The following is a 15,910-nucleotide window of genomic DNA, read 5'->3' on the forward strand; positions in this document are numbered from 1 at the left end:
CTGAATTCATGACAGCCAGTGCTCGGATTCATCCTTCACAATTTTAAGAAACTGTTTTCCCATTAATTAATTTGGCTATTGGTCCCTGGTGACAGGGTGGTGCCCCGATATTTATGTGTATTAAGCATACACTGATTTTACTTTAATGATTATTTCCCATAATCATTGACTCTTTGCCAATAACCAAATTGCTCCTACTAAGTCGCACAACACTGTGGAGCTGCTCAGTGGTCAACAGATCAGACTGTGGTTCTACGGGGCAGCCTCCAGGTGTGAATGTGTGTATCTGTGTGAAATTGATCAGGACACTCCTGAAAAACAGAGGTTTGCTCCCTGAATAAATAAAAATTTCAAAAGTTACAATAATACTGAAAAGTTATGATGCAAAAAAACCCCTGTCTACTCCTACTTCAAGCAAACCAGCATGCACTGTATCTTGCCTACTTTTTATTTCATATTTTATCTACATTTAATAAATACACCAAGTATATTTAGAGGATTGAGGATATATATTAGCCTGCAGCAGATGCAAGTCAGATTTTCATGTCATCATCTGCCACTAACAAATACAGCCTCACTTTCAGTTTCAGAGAGGAAAAGTAGTTGCAGTTGTACAAAAGGTGAAGTTCAGGATGACAGTAAGTAGTTTGTTTTTGCAATGAACATTGGTGTTGCCTTTGAAAGAGAAACAACACAGTGTGGTGAGTCCACAGGAAATAGATAATGTTAATTTGTCAATTTATCCATTTTAAATTGCAGAAGAATATTCTTCTTCTTATAAAAAGAAATGCTACAAGCTATACATGGAGTAAAAAGTTCAGACATGAGGAACTCTGACGCAAATACCTCTTTCGGTTCTTTTCTCCAACACACACTAAGATCGTAGCGACAATATAAAATCAAAGGCCTTGCAGATGAAAGGCAGGAAATATAGCATCTGTCCTCAGGGCGTAAGCAATGAGCGTGCTTCCTCCACTAAAACACACACATGTATAGACTACCAAAAGAAATGTGCAAGATATTGCTCATTACTTACAAAAGATCAAGAAGAGACGTAGAGTAAAATCAGTTGTTCATGTGTAAGTGTGTGACCGAGTCAAAGAAAATTTGCTGTCTCTCCAAGCGTACACCTTTATCAATAAATGTGCATGTGCACCCAATGAAGCAGGATTTGTTAATACTCATGCAAGGCACTATTACTGATATACTGGAACACAGTAATACGACAGTATCTGTCTATAGCTGACATAGAGGTGTTTGTAGGAGTGAACCTGTTTGGCCAGTCTAGTTCAACCAAAAAATTAAACCCAGTAACATAAACACAGAGGTGCACAACCAAGCGAAGCAACTTGTGGAGCCCTCGCACTAGATGCAATAAATTTGAAGACATCTTATTTGGTGCACACCCCCTTTTGCTAGAGACCCTGGGTTGAGCATAAACCAGCCATCAGTGAACTCAACTATACTAAGTGGGCCCTGAAAACAGAGGCAGCTCTTGCAGCACAATAACCACCCCATCACAGCAGGCAGAGTGAGCGATAGCCACGGTGTTGCTGTGAGAGTGTGATTTAATCAGTTCCAACACCAAACAAACACTGTTCTTGCCTGTAGCAGTCACCAGCCAACCCCACTGACCCATTCCTCTGCTCTGTCTCTCTCTCCATCTCTCACGCTGAGGCTAATGTTTTCCCCCTGCTGTTTACTTACTTTTATTGCTCATTAAGTCGAACTCTCTCTACTCAATTTTAATGCAGATTTGGAATCTAATTGAACCATTTCAACCACCACAAAGCCCCTCAAAACCCAGCTCATTGACTCAGTAGATAGATAATCCTGTGAATACAGCGTGAGCTTAGAAGGGATGGAAAATGAGAACGAAGCAGCCAAAGTTTAACAACAGCTCCCATTCATCCAGACTACAGATAGCTCGATTCAAATTTATGACAAATAAACATCCCCTTATACCAATCTGATATTGCAGATGTTTTTTTAATCTATGAAACTCTTTATAATTAATCAATATGCAACATGCTTGTTGCACCCAAGGGCTCAATTAAGTAAGAAGTCCTTTAAGGCTATAGTGAAACCAACAATAAATAAATCTAGCCAGCTGTTTTGACAAACTTCTAAAAGGGAGGAGTACTGTGGGATAAAAAAAATTACAGCAGCAGAAGCCTCTCATTTTTGCAGAGGATGTTTTAATTTGTGAGAAGGAGCTCATCGCCAAGCCAGCTTGCCAGAACTCAAAGGTCACAAATGGTTTATGGTTCTTTACATGTACGCTGACCAGCGGCAGAACAGAGAAACAACTGTCATAAGGAGTTTAAATTAGTTTGCATGTCCACTTGACTGGTTTGCTGTATCAACCACTGTGCAGAACTCGTACAAGCTAATGCTATGCAAACTGCCTGAAATTCAAGATCCCAAATCTGATTTAGACAAACTGCAACAACCACAGTTCCTTAGTCTAGTTCGTTCACCCTAAATGTACAGCCTGCTTGTTCTCAGCTCACATGTGAGGCAAGGGGTCCTGGCTCTTCATGAGAGTCCTGGCTGGTTCACTTAACTAACTACTGGTAAGATAATAACAGGCCTATGGTCATGCCGGCTGCTCTCACTAACCCCTTCCCTGCCCATATACCAAGAGATACGAGTCATGCCCCATCTAGCTGTGTATATCTGTGGAGGGGAACTAAGGTCTGAATAACCTGTACTAGAACATACTTAGAAACAGATAAGGCACAATGAAACAGCCATAACAAGTGATCTAATCCTTCAAAGAACAGGCTAAAATAGCTGTCATAAAACTCACTGTTTACCAAGTGCAGAAGCATGTAGATCACAAAAAATAAAAACACAATAAAGTCTATAAAGTTTTGTACAAAAAAAAACTTAACGGAAGGATCGGTGGGTTTTGTAATTCTCTTGAGGTCAAGATCTCAAAAGCATGACATGAGACACAATCTTTGCTTGTCAATAAAAACAGATTACAGATGTGACAAACTTGTGCCTTTAATCTAAAGACAATGCTGATAATTCTGTCTCTCTATCAGCCACTTTGCCAGACTACAGTACATTTTATTGCGGTTATGTTTATGGAACTACAAACAACTATGCCAGCAATATGGAATTAAATAGGGCAGCTTCCTGCTTTCATCACATCTATTTATCTGCCGTTTCCCAATATGAGTGCCAAAAACAATGAACAGTGATTAAAGAAAAGCAGAGGTGCATTCTAGTTAACTGTACTGAAATGCAGTTCAAAATGTTGAATCTAAATGAACAACTATCCTTTCAACATCTCGATTGTGGTATTATCAGCAGAGCTTGGTTTAAACTGTGTTCTCGAAGCACCCTACTCGTTGTGACACAAAGTATTTAAACACTGATGGAGCACTTTGTACCAGCACGCAAGGTTTCCGTGAAAGAAAAACAGTGCTGCAGGTTTTACATATCAATGGACATATGGCCCTGAAGGCTAGACTCTCTGAAATCCACATGTAAATGTCTGGTAGCTATTGAGTGCTGCATTCACTGCATGGTAGATGGGAAGTAAATTATCTATGAATACCTCAGTTTCATTTCTGCATTGAGAATTATACGGTCTAGAATTTATCACATTTAACATGAGAAGACAAGGGATTACATCTCAAACTGAATTTTAAACAGTTACTTTCAAAGCAACAAAAAAGCAGACAGACAACTTAACATGTGATTAACAGGCAGCCCAACATGTTGGGACTGTGCACGCTTTACCTGGTCTTACATGTAAGTGTTAATAAGACTAAGTATCGTGGGTCACCTAGATGTGCATAAACAGAGGTAAACAATAATTTTCATGCAATATAAACATTAGAAAAAACAGAAATAAACATAAACACAAAAGCTTTCTTTGTGGTGCACAATGTAGTGAAACAACGATAAAACCTACTTTTTAAATTCTAGAGGAAAACAGGAAACATAAACAAAATTACCTAGCTCAATTCTCAGCTATCTCAAAACATTACGATCATTTTGAATGCACATTAGTCTTAGTATACTATGTTAGCTGATAGCTACCTCACTGTGTGAGTGCTGGAGCTAGGGCTAAGTTCTTTGTCTTCTCTAGTGAGAGATGAGAGCCCACCCACTGCAATCAAATGAGAATCCTTCTGCTGTTCTTCCTTTCAGCCGTTCACTAAATCAGCAGTCTATTTACAGCAATAGCACAGAGTCGACGTGCGTATGCATGCGTGAGAGCTCCATGCATGTACACACAAACAAAATGATTATTAATGATCACAAAACTAAGCCGGGCCAGGATAAACAATGGCCTGAATCTGAGGCAAGCATTTAATGAGCAAATTTACTAACAGACAAGACAAGATTTGCTGTCTGTTGTGAAGACAAAAACAATCCGTGAATTCAACATTGACATGTTGAGCAAACTGCTACCAAACCTGAATTTCACTGTAGTGAGAGACAGACACGTGGCTAATTTTATCAACTTGATACAGACGCACAGAGGCAGATTACCAGAGGGAGTCACATGTAGGTGTGGATAGTTTCTTTTTGATAAGGCTCTTTTGCTTCATACATAGGACAAAGCTGGATTCAATGTCACTGGCCGATACACCAAAATATGACCTAACATGTCACTGGCCTATCGTCACTCCTTCAATTTTCCACATTAAAACAGCAGTGCATGTAAGTGGCTGAGGACACACTGAGCTTCCTAGTGCTGAAAAAACCAAAAATCATCTGAAACAAAGAGAGGAACTTCAGTCCATCTGTTTTTCTAAGGGAACTTAACCATGCGTGTAGGAAGCTTCACTGTCTGCATCGTGGGATTAACAGTAAGGGCCTCAAATCTCCTACTGTCAGAGACGCTTTGCTTGTGGACCCCCAAAACAAGACTGTCAATCAAGGTGGGGCCCCTGGGGCTCGAAGGGGCCTCCTTCACAATGTACTAGGGTGCCTTACGCTCACTCATGAGGAAATAAAAAGGAAAAAAGAACAGGAGCACGGTCAGGGCCAGATGATGTAGCATATTTCTCAAGAATACCTATATGGATGCAATCACAAAAAAGGGGACAGAGAAAAGCAGAAACACAGTATTTCTGGGCTTTCAGACTCCCAGAAAGAGATGATCAAGACAAAAGGAATCAACACATTTTTGTCCTGTTCAATTTAAGTGTTTTCTTAAATTTCTACAAAGACACAACATACAAATCTCAAGACACACACTATATTTAACACAGAACCATTAAATTTAGGTGTTATATTGTCAGCTTTCCCAGAACTTTCCCAGAACACACAACAAATATCTCATTTCAGCCCTCTTAATTGCATACCCTCACAGGCTGAGCATACAATAGAGGGGCCATTCCCTCCAATGTCTTATTCAGGGTTTGTGCTTCTTACAACAGATTACACATTAACCTGAAGCCACAATAAAGATGGTCTACAAAGTGATGACTGGGCTTTGAGGTTAACAGTACGGTCAATGAAGTAAGGTTAACTAGAAAAAAAAAAACAAGACTGAGGTGAAATCCCATCATCAAATAAAGCCTACTGTAAAATCCTGTCCAAATTACGTATAATTTGACAGTGTTCAAGCTATAACAACATCTGTTTTGCGTTTTTGTTAGTCATGTGTTTTTATATCCACAGCGTGATAATGCAAAATGGTACTGCGGCTTCCACAATTTCTGTAACCTTCTTAGCTTCTTTATGCACACTGACTGAAAAGTTATTTCTATTACACCATAATAACATGGCACATTTTTAGTTTTCACAACTTCTTTACCAGACCAGAGCTTTCCCCACTCTTGTCATGGGTTCATCGTGTTCCTATTCATTCAATCAATCTCTCAGTCAGCAAGAGTCAGAAAACTGCTAGCTACTTCCCTGTTAAACTGTGTCTGGTTGGTTCAGTCCCGCAATAACAGTGCTGAGTGCAGATTAGCTGCCTGTGACTGTGTGACATTTTCTGAAACAGCAGTGGGAGGTGGAGGTCACAGGGACTTCTGTAAACTGCTAATACAAAGGCTCCGCTGCTGATGCTGTCCGGATGTCATGTTACGAGGGCACAATGGGGTCAAAACACCGAGCAAAGAGCAGATAAAGCTCAGGATTGGATGTTAAGATTTTTTTTAAAAAAGGAGGAGGAGAAGGTGGACACTGCCCATAGATGTATACCCCCTCACTGTGGACAGCTGGAAAAAATCAGAAATACTGAAGGCCATGTAGTGCTTTAACAGTGAAAAAAAAAAAACATAACAAAAGAAAACAAAAATGAAAAAGAGAGGGATCCTTGAAGTAAAACTGAAAACGTAAACTCACCTTGAAAGGTGAAAAATGAAACACAAAAATTACAACACAACAATTAATTTGGGATGAAATGATAAACACCTATATACACTGGTACTGATGCCTGGGATCATGATAGATACTAGGGCTGGTGAAGCCTGCAGCACCCCTCCTGACAACTCCCTACAATCTCAAATGCTCCTCAGATTATTTTTGTACAGATAATGCTATGCGTTTGTTTTCTGACCCATATCTCTGCATTAGCATTAGCAGCAGATGACACAAGAGCTTGTGCAAGCATTCAAAAAAGGCTTAGTCCTTTGTAATCTACCTGTGCTCAAATTCCAGCAGCGTACTGCTTGAAAGCGTGTGTAAAGACACTAGGCCAATGATGAATACACGCAAAGAATAGCTCAACTACCTACACAGTATGTGCAGTCAACCCCACGCAACAAGCTGAATGTAAAGCGCTTTGAAATTATGCACTCTTAGACTCAAGAACACAGTGGTTTAAAACCAAAGCAAAATGTCCAAGAGGACGAATGAATAGCTAGTGGCCAAAAGTTATGCAGATCATTGGAGAACAATGCTAATTTGAGGTTTGGGACCAGGACTCAGGACTATAACTTTACAAAGGCTTGAAAGCGGGACATGGAACACAAAGACAGAAACAATGTGAAAACAGTGCAAATTAACACTTAATGCCTTCTCTATTACAATTTCTTATAAAATAAAAGAGTGCATGCAACAAATAAGTGCTAAAAGCAGACCGCCATTCATCAGCCTGGCTTAGGACACAGCTTAAACCCAGAGATGCTACATGCTGAGGTCATTCTGACATTCATTTTCACGAATTCCCTAATGGCCTCCGCTCTAGATTCTCAGCTCTCCGGTGGCCGCAGCAAATTAATGCGTGAGGGCTTTCAGTGTCAGCCCATAAGAAAAAAGCTTCTCCTGTCTAAAAGGCGGTGTGAGTTTCGGGTTTTGGTTACACCAGGGGGAGACGCAGGGATAGGGAGCACAGAGAGAAGGTTGTTACTGCTGGTTTTGCTCTGGGGACACAAACAGAAGAACGGAACTGTTTCCCATACCAGTAACCTGGAGCCCTCCCTACAACAATATGGCCTAGTCAGCAGTGAACCCATGTGCTGTGTGAGCCAGTAAATCTCAGTTCTGTAGATCTACATTTAAACACACATTGCTGTCTTCCTCAACACCTGCTGACCATTGCTCACCCATGGCATCATAAAACACACAGGTCACAGTATGATATTAAGCAGGTGGCGCACGGCGAACCTGCTCTTGCCTGTCAGTCCGGTAGCTCAAGAAGGAGAGGGGGGTGTAACGCTACTGCAAGGCACCATGTGTGCTGCAATCCTCAAAACCTTGTGTACTGCCTACTTCACCACCCTGTCATTGCTGCCATAGTCTACACATAAGTGGAGTCGAGTGGGGGGAGCATAAACTTGCTCAAACAAGTACTGTTGATAGCTAGAAGACCTAACAAAACGCCAAAAGCAACAGGGCAAAATAACAAGGGAAATGTAGCTACCTACAACTTTCGCTCAGATATAGTGATGTACTGCAGCCACATGCATTTTCAAATGTATAGTTTGCTGATATTGTAACTCTAATGTGTTAGTATGGTATTATATGGTATATAGTATTAGTATTAGTATTCAGGATGTATTATGACATGCAAATACACCATGATGTCAGCAAAAAAATAACATTTTTCAATTTAATTCAATTATGAAACTAATAAGGCTTTTTCTTTCTGGCCATTATGTTGAGACAACTTCCCTTTTATTTTATTTTATTTAATTTTTTTTTTTTTTGCTTATGTTTTTTTTTCTTTTTTTTTTTTCCCCCTGACCAGTCCAGTTCCAGGTCCAAATCAGACTAAGCTGTACTGCCATCCCATCAGCTGTTTTAAGTCCCTCCCTCTTGTGGTTTCCGCTAGTAACAGGCCACCCAATCATTAAGCTGGGTTCAACTATGCTGGGACAAAAACAAAACTACTTATTCATACTGTTCTTCCAGAACACGGTATGGACTGGAAATATGGTGCTATGGTTCATTTTTAGAGCTCTCTCTGTCAGCCCTAAAAGTTAAGCTGAACAAACAAATGAGCAGTACAAAAGTAAACATGATGACAAAGAGTTGAAAAACAGAACATACTAGACGTTACTTAAAAGTTCAAGCATTCCACAGTGAAAACGACTACAGCCTCATGACACCTGCTGTTCCATTTAACAAACAGTGGCCACGGTCAATTCAAATCACAGCATTCATAAAAACAACAGCTAACAACCACTCCTAAATGATAAAAGTTAGGTTTCCATATATTTGCCTGCAGACACTGAAATACAGTGAGACACATAGAGACACTCAGGTGGCCATTTTGATGTTGAAATTAACCAGCAGACTAGCCAGCCAGCTCAGAAGCGTTACAAGGTAACATTTCAAGTGGCAGATGCAATAATACAATCAAAAAACCTTTACTGGCCTTACAAATCAAAGCTAATAAGACACAGAGTGCTATACGTACTGTAATAACGCCAACGATTTTATGAGAGCAGAACAAAAGACAGCAGCATTCTCAGTTGACGTTAGCTTTACGTTATGTAAACAAGCTTCTGTGTCAACGTGTAAATGGGCTGTTTGACTTAACTCCCCTGACAACAACAGCCTGATTAAAGAAACCAAACTGCCAAAAGGTGTCTATATAGTCTGCCACTGTAAGGTCTATTGATGGTGCAACAAGATGAAAGACATTCCTGAAAAGGGAGAATAACGTTAGCGTCCGTTCGGCTGTTGCAATAATTTTCAAATATAGAAATCAAGCTAGACAGCTAACACTAACGTTAATGTTATGAATACAAAGAGTTGAAAAATGCTACCGGGACATGGAACCGATCTTATTAGCTAATACAGCTGTCCCGATAAGCGACTGAAGGTTCGCAGGACAGAAATAGCTAACACTTGGCTTTGCTAGCAAAATGTTGTTTACACAAAACACCAGTCATTCACAATGAAAGCTTTCTTCTGATTTGGTTTGTCAAGATAAAGAAGTAGCGTCAATAAATATATTTTTCTCATATCACATTTCCACATATTAAAGTATAGCTGACTAAACAGCGATTGAAAGACTGTTGTTTATGTTCAGAAAGGATACAGTTTCACCACATCGGTATCCATTCGCCTTTTACCCGGACTTGGAGACGACATTTTTGCTATTTCCACCGCAGAGCACCAGTAAGCAAACTGAAAGCTAGCTCCCGAAACGCTAGACAGTCTAGCAAACTGTACTATCCGAAAGTTAACATTTGCTTTCGGAAATGTTCACCGCAAAATGTCTTCACAGTTCAGTGTCTCTCTGTCCTAACGAGTGCCTGTGCTAACGTTAGACCTCTGCTGTTCACTGCTTCTCAGCGTTCTGACCATGGTTCTGACAACCTAGGATCACTCCGCGGACAACGTCATATATATGCGACCAAACGTCACACTCAAAGGCCATCTTTGTAGTTTTAGCTAGAACATCCTTGGGTTTGAAGCTTAAATTTCACGTGAAAGTGCTATTTGGAAGACCTTACATCATTGTTTTCTATTTCGAAATTTAGAAGTTATATAGAAATACCAAGACAGAGAAGAAACATTGCTATTATAAGCTACCAGAACAGGCCTATAAACCTAAAAATAAATGGCCACAGGTAGCAGTCCTTGGAGGAAAATGTAAGAAATTTTAATGTAAAATTTTCCAAAAGGAATAAAAAATGTTTTCTTTCTGATGAATGTCCAAAATAACACTAAAAATAGATAGGAATTAACTTTATTACATGTTATGAATAAGACCAAGAGAATGTTTTCATGACCATGGCTAAAAAATATACCATAACTCCAAGGACAAAATAGGTATCAAAATATTTTGAGTGTATTTAATGCATTTTTCCTGTATTTACAGCATAATAATGTCAGAGGAACTATATGCAAAGTGAGACAAGCTTTCAGAAGAGCATTTTATTAAACACTTTTAGGAAATTCTATGGAAATAAATCACATGCAGTGTTGAGAGGATGTCACAGGTAGGCAAGGTAGGAAGTACAGGCATCCTGAATCTAATTCAGAACAGGTTTGAAATTCTTGGCACATTGTTCTACCTGCCTGGATTTTAGCACTGATCAACTGCAAAAAAATTTCACTACCAAAAGGATTGTTCTTTTCAAAAAGAACTCATGTCCACACACAAAAATGTACACACACAAAAATGACTTCCTCACAGTTTTGTTTTTTTTTGTTCTTTTTTTTTTTTTTTTTGCTAATCTGAGGTTAATTTTTACCACTACCTCAAATGACTCCATATACATTGAAGGTAAACATTGCCTTTCCAGTGTCAAGCAATTTGGCCCTTTCTCACAATCAGGGACTTCTTGTCTCTTTTACTCTACAGAAATCTGGACCATAACAATGTCACAAAGTCATGAAGAACTACCGAAGCAAACTTCATATGAGGTTAGCTGTAGATGTCTCGTCTGTGGCCAATTTATATGCAGAGATGTGTTCTATTACTTGATATCTACTTAAGAATACACATGATACAAGGCCTATACAGGCCTGCACATCCCAATATTCGTAACACAGAATTCAATTTAATACCACACAGGCATCCTTCACATATTTTGCTGTTCACAGAGAAGACACTTATTCATTTGACTGAAAACACAATCAACTTCCATTCCCTCAAGAAACACTTTGAATGTAAACACAACTTCACGGGATGGCATATATTGATATGATATGACACTCCTGTCATTGGTACTACAGATTCAGTACCACAAAAAGAAGGCAGGGCAGGTCATCGACTCCGTGTTGCAATGCTGTTTGGATGGAAACAGTCTACTGAGATGGAGAGGAAGATACCTGCCACTGACGGAATATAGCAAACACCCTTTTAGATTTGTCACGAGCACCCTGAGGGGAAAGAGAGATCAGAAAAATGTCAGATATTATCTAAATTAAAGGTTCATAACAAAGTGGCAGAGCATGTATCGTCAAGCATCAGTTTCTGGAGAATGCAAATGGTCACTAGTGTTGAGGATGCTTTGTTGCAAAATTCAAAGTTTAGAAGTCTTAACTTGCCTGTGCTGGACTGCTTCCTGCTGTATTAGAGTTCTTAATTGGCACAAGGAGGTCAAGGGCAACCTTCCAGCCCTGCTGATGAAGACCCGCATCTCTGTCCGAAAGGGGAACTGCCCCTGGATCTACATTTTCCTTTCCCACAGAGATCCAGGGACACCAGTCTCTGTGCTGAGCGAGGGGGTCAAATGCATTCTTATGAAGGAGCTCATCCTGAAATAACAGAAATGCGTCAAAAAGGTTCTTTGTAATAGCCAATTAAAAAATGGCAATTATTTAGCGCTTTCTAGTCCTACTGACCACTCAAAATATACCAGCACTCATCCATTCACAACAATATTCATACACAAGTGGCAGAGGCTACCATGCTGCTCATCATAAGCAAGATCCATTCTCTCTCTCTCACTCTTTCTTGACAGTAATCATCACCTTGGAATAATTTCTTCCTTCTCTACCTGTGTAAAATTCATCATCAAGAAATTGGAACTACTGAAATCAATGTAACAGATCTCGTGTCATGTGAGAATGAGTCTGCAGGTACAAATTGAAACTGTGATTCTAACTGTGTTGTCCAGGCTTATCTTGAATGCCAGTACTAAAATCTTTGATTGTTCTAAAACCTTGCCTTAATGTCAAATTATGCATTATACAGAACCACTGGACATGGAGTCCCATGCCATGATATAACTGCGAAAAACATGCTGTGAAATCAATAATGCTAGTTCTTACAGGACCACCAAGTGATGACAGGCAAAGGCGTTTAGGAGGGTGTTGCAGAGTGGCAGCGCCGTCGCCCCCAGAGTTTTCCCCTTGTCCTCTACTGCGATTTGCGGTCCTTTTGCCCCTGGTCAAAGGACTTGGCAGCTCTTCACTGGGGCTTGGGGAGTCTCTGCTTCGGGCACGCAAAGCCACAGGGGAGGAGGTTCCCTCGCCCTGTAACACATACCAGGGCACGGTGAAAGAAAAAAAAGGCAACCTGGCACATCATCGATTCCATTTACAATTGTTATACAGAAAGTAACTCTGCTAAAATTCAATAGGTTCACATATGTAAGCCATCATTTTCTTGAAGCTTGCCTGGTCAGTGCGGGTGGAGTCCTGGCTCCTCAACTTCATGCGACATGGAGTTGTAGCAGGAGTGGATGAGGCAGAAGCAGACTGATCACTCTGGCATTCATGTGTGGCTACTGAGGCAGGGCCTGCTGCTTGAGCACAGGGTCCACCAGTGTTTGGTAAGGTATCTGCATCACCTGTTCCTTCCATCTGGTGGAAGTTCCACAAGCCCACTTTACGCATACAGTACGAGCAGGTCAGGATGGGTAGGTTCATGGCGTGCAGAGCTGGGCTAAGATAGAGAAATCCATGGCTCAGACATCTTCACAGGGTGGAAGAGTGTTTCTCCCAGTTTCACCCTTGTCCTATCAGTGTATTTTCTTCCTTGCAGCAAGTAATCATTGAGGATTCATTTAGCGTTAATGTGTGCTTTCTCTTGTTCATGGCAACATCAGTCTGTGTCTAGTCAAAAATCTGAATGAGAAAACATTTTAAAAAGTGTCGAGTACAGGAAATTAGGGAATTTTAACTCACCTTGCTGCCCAGCCACAGAGCGAAACAATGCATGCAGCCACCTGGACAGCCAAAGGTTCAGAACATGGAGCCCCTCCCTTTCTTTTTTGTTCTTCCTCAATAAGCTGCAGTATACCACTGACAACATCCTCAGTCAGTGACTGAAAGGACAGTGGATATGAATTGCATGTAAACAACTGAAACATAGTAAGTTCTGATTTTTATACAATGAATTTCCCTTTCCTTTCCATTATCCCCTGAAAGCATTCCTCTAAGTCCTTTCTTTCCATAAACAATGTTAATAATGCCTCATAGCGCATTTGGTAAGTATCCAAAGTAAGCAACTCCTGCCTCACCATAGACTTCAGCTGCTCCGGTTTCATGGCTGGCAGCTGCTGTGCAAGGAGGCAGGCGCTTTGGAAGCGCTCCAAGAAGGCAGTGAGTAGTGCTGATGGCTCAGAAGCTGGAACCAGCCAGAACCTCTCTGCAATGACATCAACATTCACCTTGATCATTATGCTCATAATTCAGTCAGTTCAGCTGAAATGGCACGGTCATGTTAAAGATCATTTTGGTTCATTTATACATGCAGTACAAAATGGTTGCTCATACCTGGGCATGGAAAGTCGGGCCATGGACAAAACTTCTCATGCTGCGTCTGAAGCTGCCTTGATATCTCTGCAATGCGGGATTCATCTATAAAGACAGGAGAGGTGAGCTTGACCTTTAAATGTCGGCAGACTGGCAACAATAAGCCAACCTTGCCAAAATTAAGCGTGACATTGTCTTTCTTTTGTTTCAATATTTTGCTCACATTTTTCAAAGTCTAAAGTTGGTTGTAGTGATGCACAAAGGAAAGCCTGGCAGCTGGAGCACTTGAGCATATCACACCCAACGTTGATCCAGCCATATCTAGCGCACATCAGTGGGGACAATATGCGGGGTTTACCTGCCCATTTCAAACAGTACTATGCTAAGGAAAACTTCATTCAGACACAAAACAATTCATTGTCACATTCAGGATTATTCTTAATTAGTAATCACACAGTTTTGTAATATATGACAAACCTTAAAACTTCAAACCAGGTCAAAATGAAAAAAAGGATATTGAATAGGATTCCACTCTTGAGAAAAAGGCTTCTTTGTTCGTTGCCTCGCAAGGTGCTTGAGTGTTGCCTTTTAATTCCAGAGCTTGCAGATCTCCTTGTTCACTGGATTCCACACAAGGGGAAAACACATTTTTAGTTGCCACATATTTGGTGACTATTTGAGTAACAAAAACGATGCCGTTAATTAAACTTATGTGCACTGTACACTGTAAGATTTTTAAATCTGAATAAAACTGCTAAGCTAGACAGGAATGCACTGTGTGGGCCTAACCAAATTTAATTAAACAAGTAATTGATGTGGGTTAAATAGTGTGGGTAGAAGGAAAACAGATAGCAAACTATAAGGCAGTGACATGCAGTTATGCAACATTTCACCTGCATTATAGTTTTGTAACAACATAAAGAAGAAAACGAAGAATGGTGTTGGTAAGATCTGTGTCTTATATTAATGCACAGTGGATAATCTGACTAAATATATTTAACCTGGCCTTCAGGGCAGGGCTGGATATAGATAATGCCCCAGAGAACAACAGCAAACTAAGTGTACCACAGAACAGTAACTTTTAAGTCCCCACCCCCTTATCTCTAACTGTGCACGGGAGCGATAGCACAACGAACATCATCACAAACCTGCCAGGTAAACGGGCTAAGTAATAACACAATACATAAAGTGGAAATTCCCCTTCCTGGTCTACAACCTCCAAAATCTGTGGTGACTCGCCCCTCTTGAAGACGGCTAAAGTAGCAGCGTTACTAAGCTAAGTGGCTAAGCAAACTAGCTAGTGTCAACTTGTTCTTGGGCCCCTTTAAATCAAACAACTAGCAAACGCGTGTTCAAAAATTCACCTGCTGGACGCAATATTTGTTGATGATACTCCATCATTAAGAAGTTCGCGAACTTTCTCTGGAGATGCAAGAGAAGACTTTTGATGATTTGAGTTGCCGAGACGATCCCCACGACTGCCGCCGAGAGTCGCCATGATCGACTCGGACGTTCCCCGGAAAATAAACCCCAAAACCAATAGTTCCGCTTTGCAACAAACTGGGTAGCTTCGACCTGCTTGGCTTCTTCATAGTCAACTTTGTCAATTGTTTGATTTTTAGTCTACATATTGACTTATTTAAAATAGAATTAGATTTAGTGTATCACATTTACGTGGGATAATACTTAACTTTATTTTTATTTTTATGTAGTGATCCATTTTTATAGACATTTCCTAGCAAGAAGATGAAATCACTTTCAAGGACTTTTATTGCACTATGGAGGAATCATTCAAATCCTTTAAGTAAAAGTTAAAAGTTAAGTGAGTAATATGAAAATAGTCCATCACAAGTAATAGCCCTGCATTCAAAGTTTTTAAAAAAGTACAGAGGTATTGTCATCACATTGTGAGTGTTGAGCCAGCTCATAGACAGTCACCTATTCCTTTCACTAATTCCTTTATTCACTAATAAAGCATTAAATTCTTATTCAAATGTGACAGCATTTTCAGAGCACCGGTGCACTTTCAACAGGAACACACCTGTTTAGTCATTTTGAACAAAACTACCGAACTCACCCAGAATCAAATTAAAGCTGACTGCAAATATGGTAGACAGACTTTATTAAAGAGTTGAGTTAATAAGCTCGGTGGGTTACTTCTGCAGCTCGTGTAGTGCGATCAGTTCATACCGTAAAGCCTTCTATTTCACCGCATTCACTTCCAACAAGGTCCCTGAACCGCACTCGGGACATGCTCAGAGGAAGTGTTGATGTTTTGACGACCAGCGCAGTCCCGCCCATCTCTACTGACGAAACGTCCTAATAA

The 15,910-nt window shown here is 40.3% G+C and overlaps 2 protein-coding genes across 6 annotated transcripts in view; both read right to left on the reverse strand.

Moving 5' to 3' along the window:
- Positions 1-9,755, reverse strand: part of ube2h (ubiquitin-conjugating enzyme E2H (UBC8 homolog, yeast)) — a 30,482-nt gene extending 20,727 nt beyond the window's left edge. Inside the window, exon 1 of one of the 2 annotated variants that reach the window (XM_046378761.1) lies at positions 9,470-9,755. In XM_046378761.1, the coding sequence (XP_046234717.1) occupies positions 9,470-9,522 (53 nt within the window). In that variant the 5' untranslated portion in view covers positions 9,523-9,755. The remainder of the gene's footprint in view (positions 1-9,469) is intronic. The other variant, XM_046378762.1, reaches the window with a different exon arrangement.
- A 541-nt stretch (positions 9,756-10,296) lies between these two features.
- zc3hc1 (zinc finger, C3HC-type containing 1) lies at positions 10,297-15,867 on the reverse strand. 4 transcript variants are annotated; one of them, XM_046378971.1, is made up of 10 exons: positions 14,949-15,147; positions 14,102-14,204; positions 13,808-13,958; positions 13,606-13,689; positions 13,350-13,477; positions 13,015-13,154; positions 12,505-12,772; positions 12,157-12,360; positions 11,431-11,640; positions 10,297-11,262 (listed from the first exon to the last, which is right to left on the reverse strand). In XM_046378971.1, the coding sequence occupies exons 1-10, from the start codon at positions 15,080-15,082 to the stop codon at positions 11,188-11,190; spliced, it is 1,497 nt and encodes a 498-aa protein (XP_046234927.1). In that variant the 5' UTR covers positions 15,083-15,147; the 3' UTR covers positions 10,297-11,187. The 4 variants fall into 4 exon arrangements, with proteins under 4 accessions (XP_046234927.1, XP_046234928.1, XP_046234930.1 ...); XM_046378972.1 differs by lacking the exon at positions 14,949-15,147 and adding an exon at positions 15,775-15,867 and having other exon boundaries at positions 10,574-11,262; XM_046378974.1 differs by lacking the exon at positions 14,949-15,147 and adding an exon at positions 15,662-15,680 and having other exon boundaries at positions 10,574-11,262.
- Positions 15,868-15,910: the final 43 nt, after the last annotated feature.

Source organism: Scatophagus argus, chromosome 22, assembly GCF_020382885.2.
Source record: "Scatophagus argus isolate fScaArg1 chromosome 22, fScaArg1.pri, whole genome shotgun sequence".
Lineage (NCBI taxonomy): Eukaryota > Metazoa > Chordata > Actinopteri > Scatophagidae > Scatophagus > Scatophagus argus.

What these genes read in the sequence shown, in the direction of transcription:
- zc3hc1 (XM_046378971.1), bottom strand. Translation starts at nt 15,082, where the DNA reads ATGGCGACTCTCGGCGGCAGTCGTGGGGATCGTCTCGGCAACTCAAAT. An exon ending in CGGAGCAGCTGAAGTCTATG is followed by an intron (nt 13,155 to 13,349) that starts GTGAGGCAGGAG and finishes CTGTCCTTTCAG; the next exon opens with TCACTGACTGAGGATGTTGT. An exon ending in TGTCATCACTTGGTGGTCCT is followed by an intron (nt 11,641 to 12,156) that starts GTAAGAACTAGC and finishes CTGTTATTTCAG; the next exon opens with GATGAGCTCCTTCATAAGAA.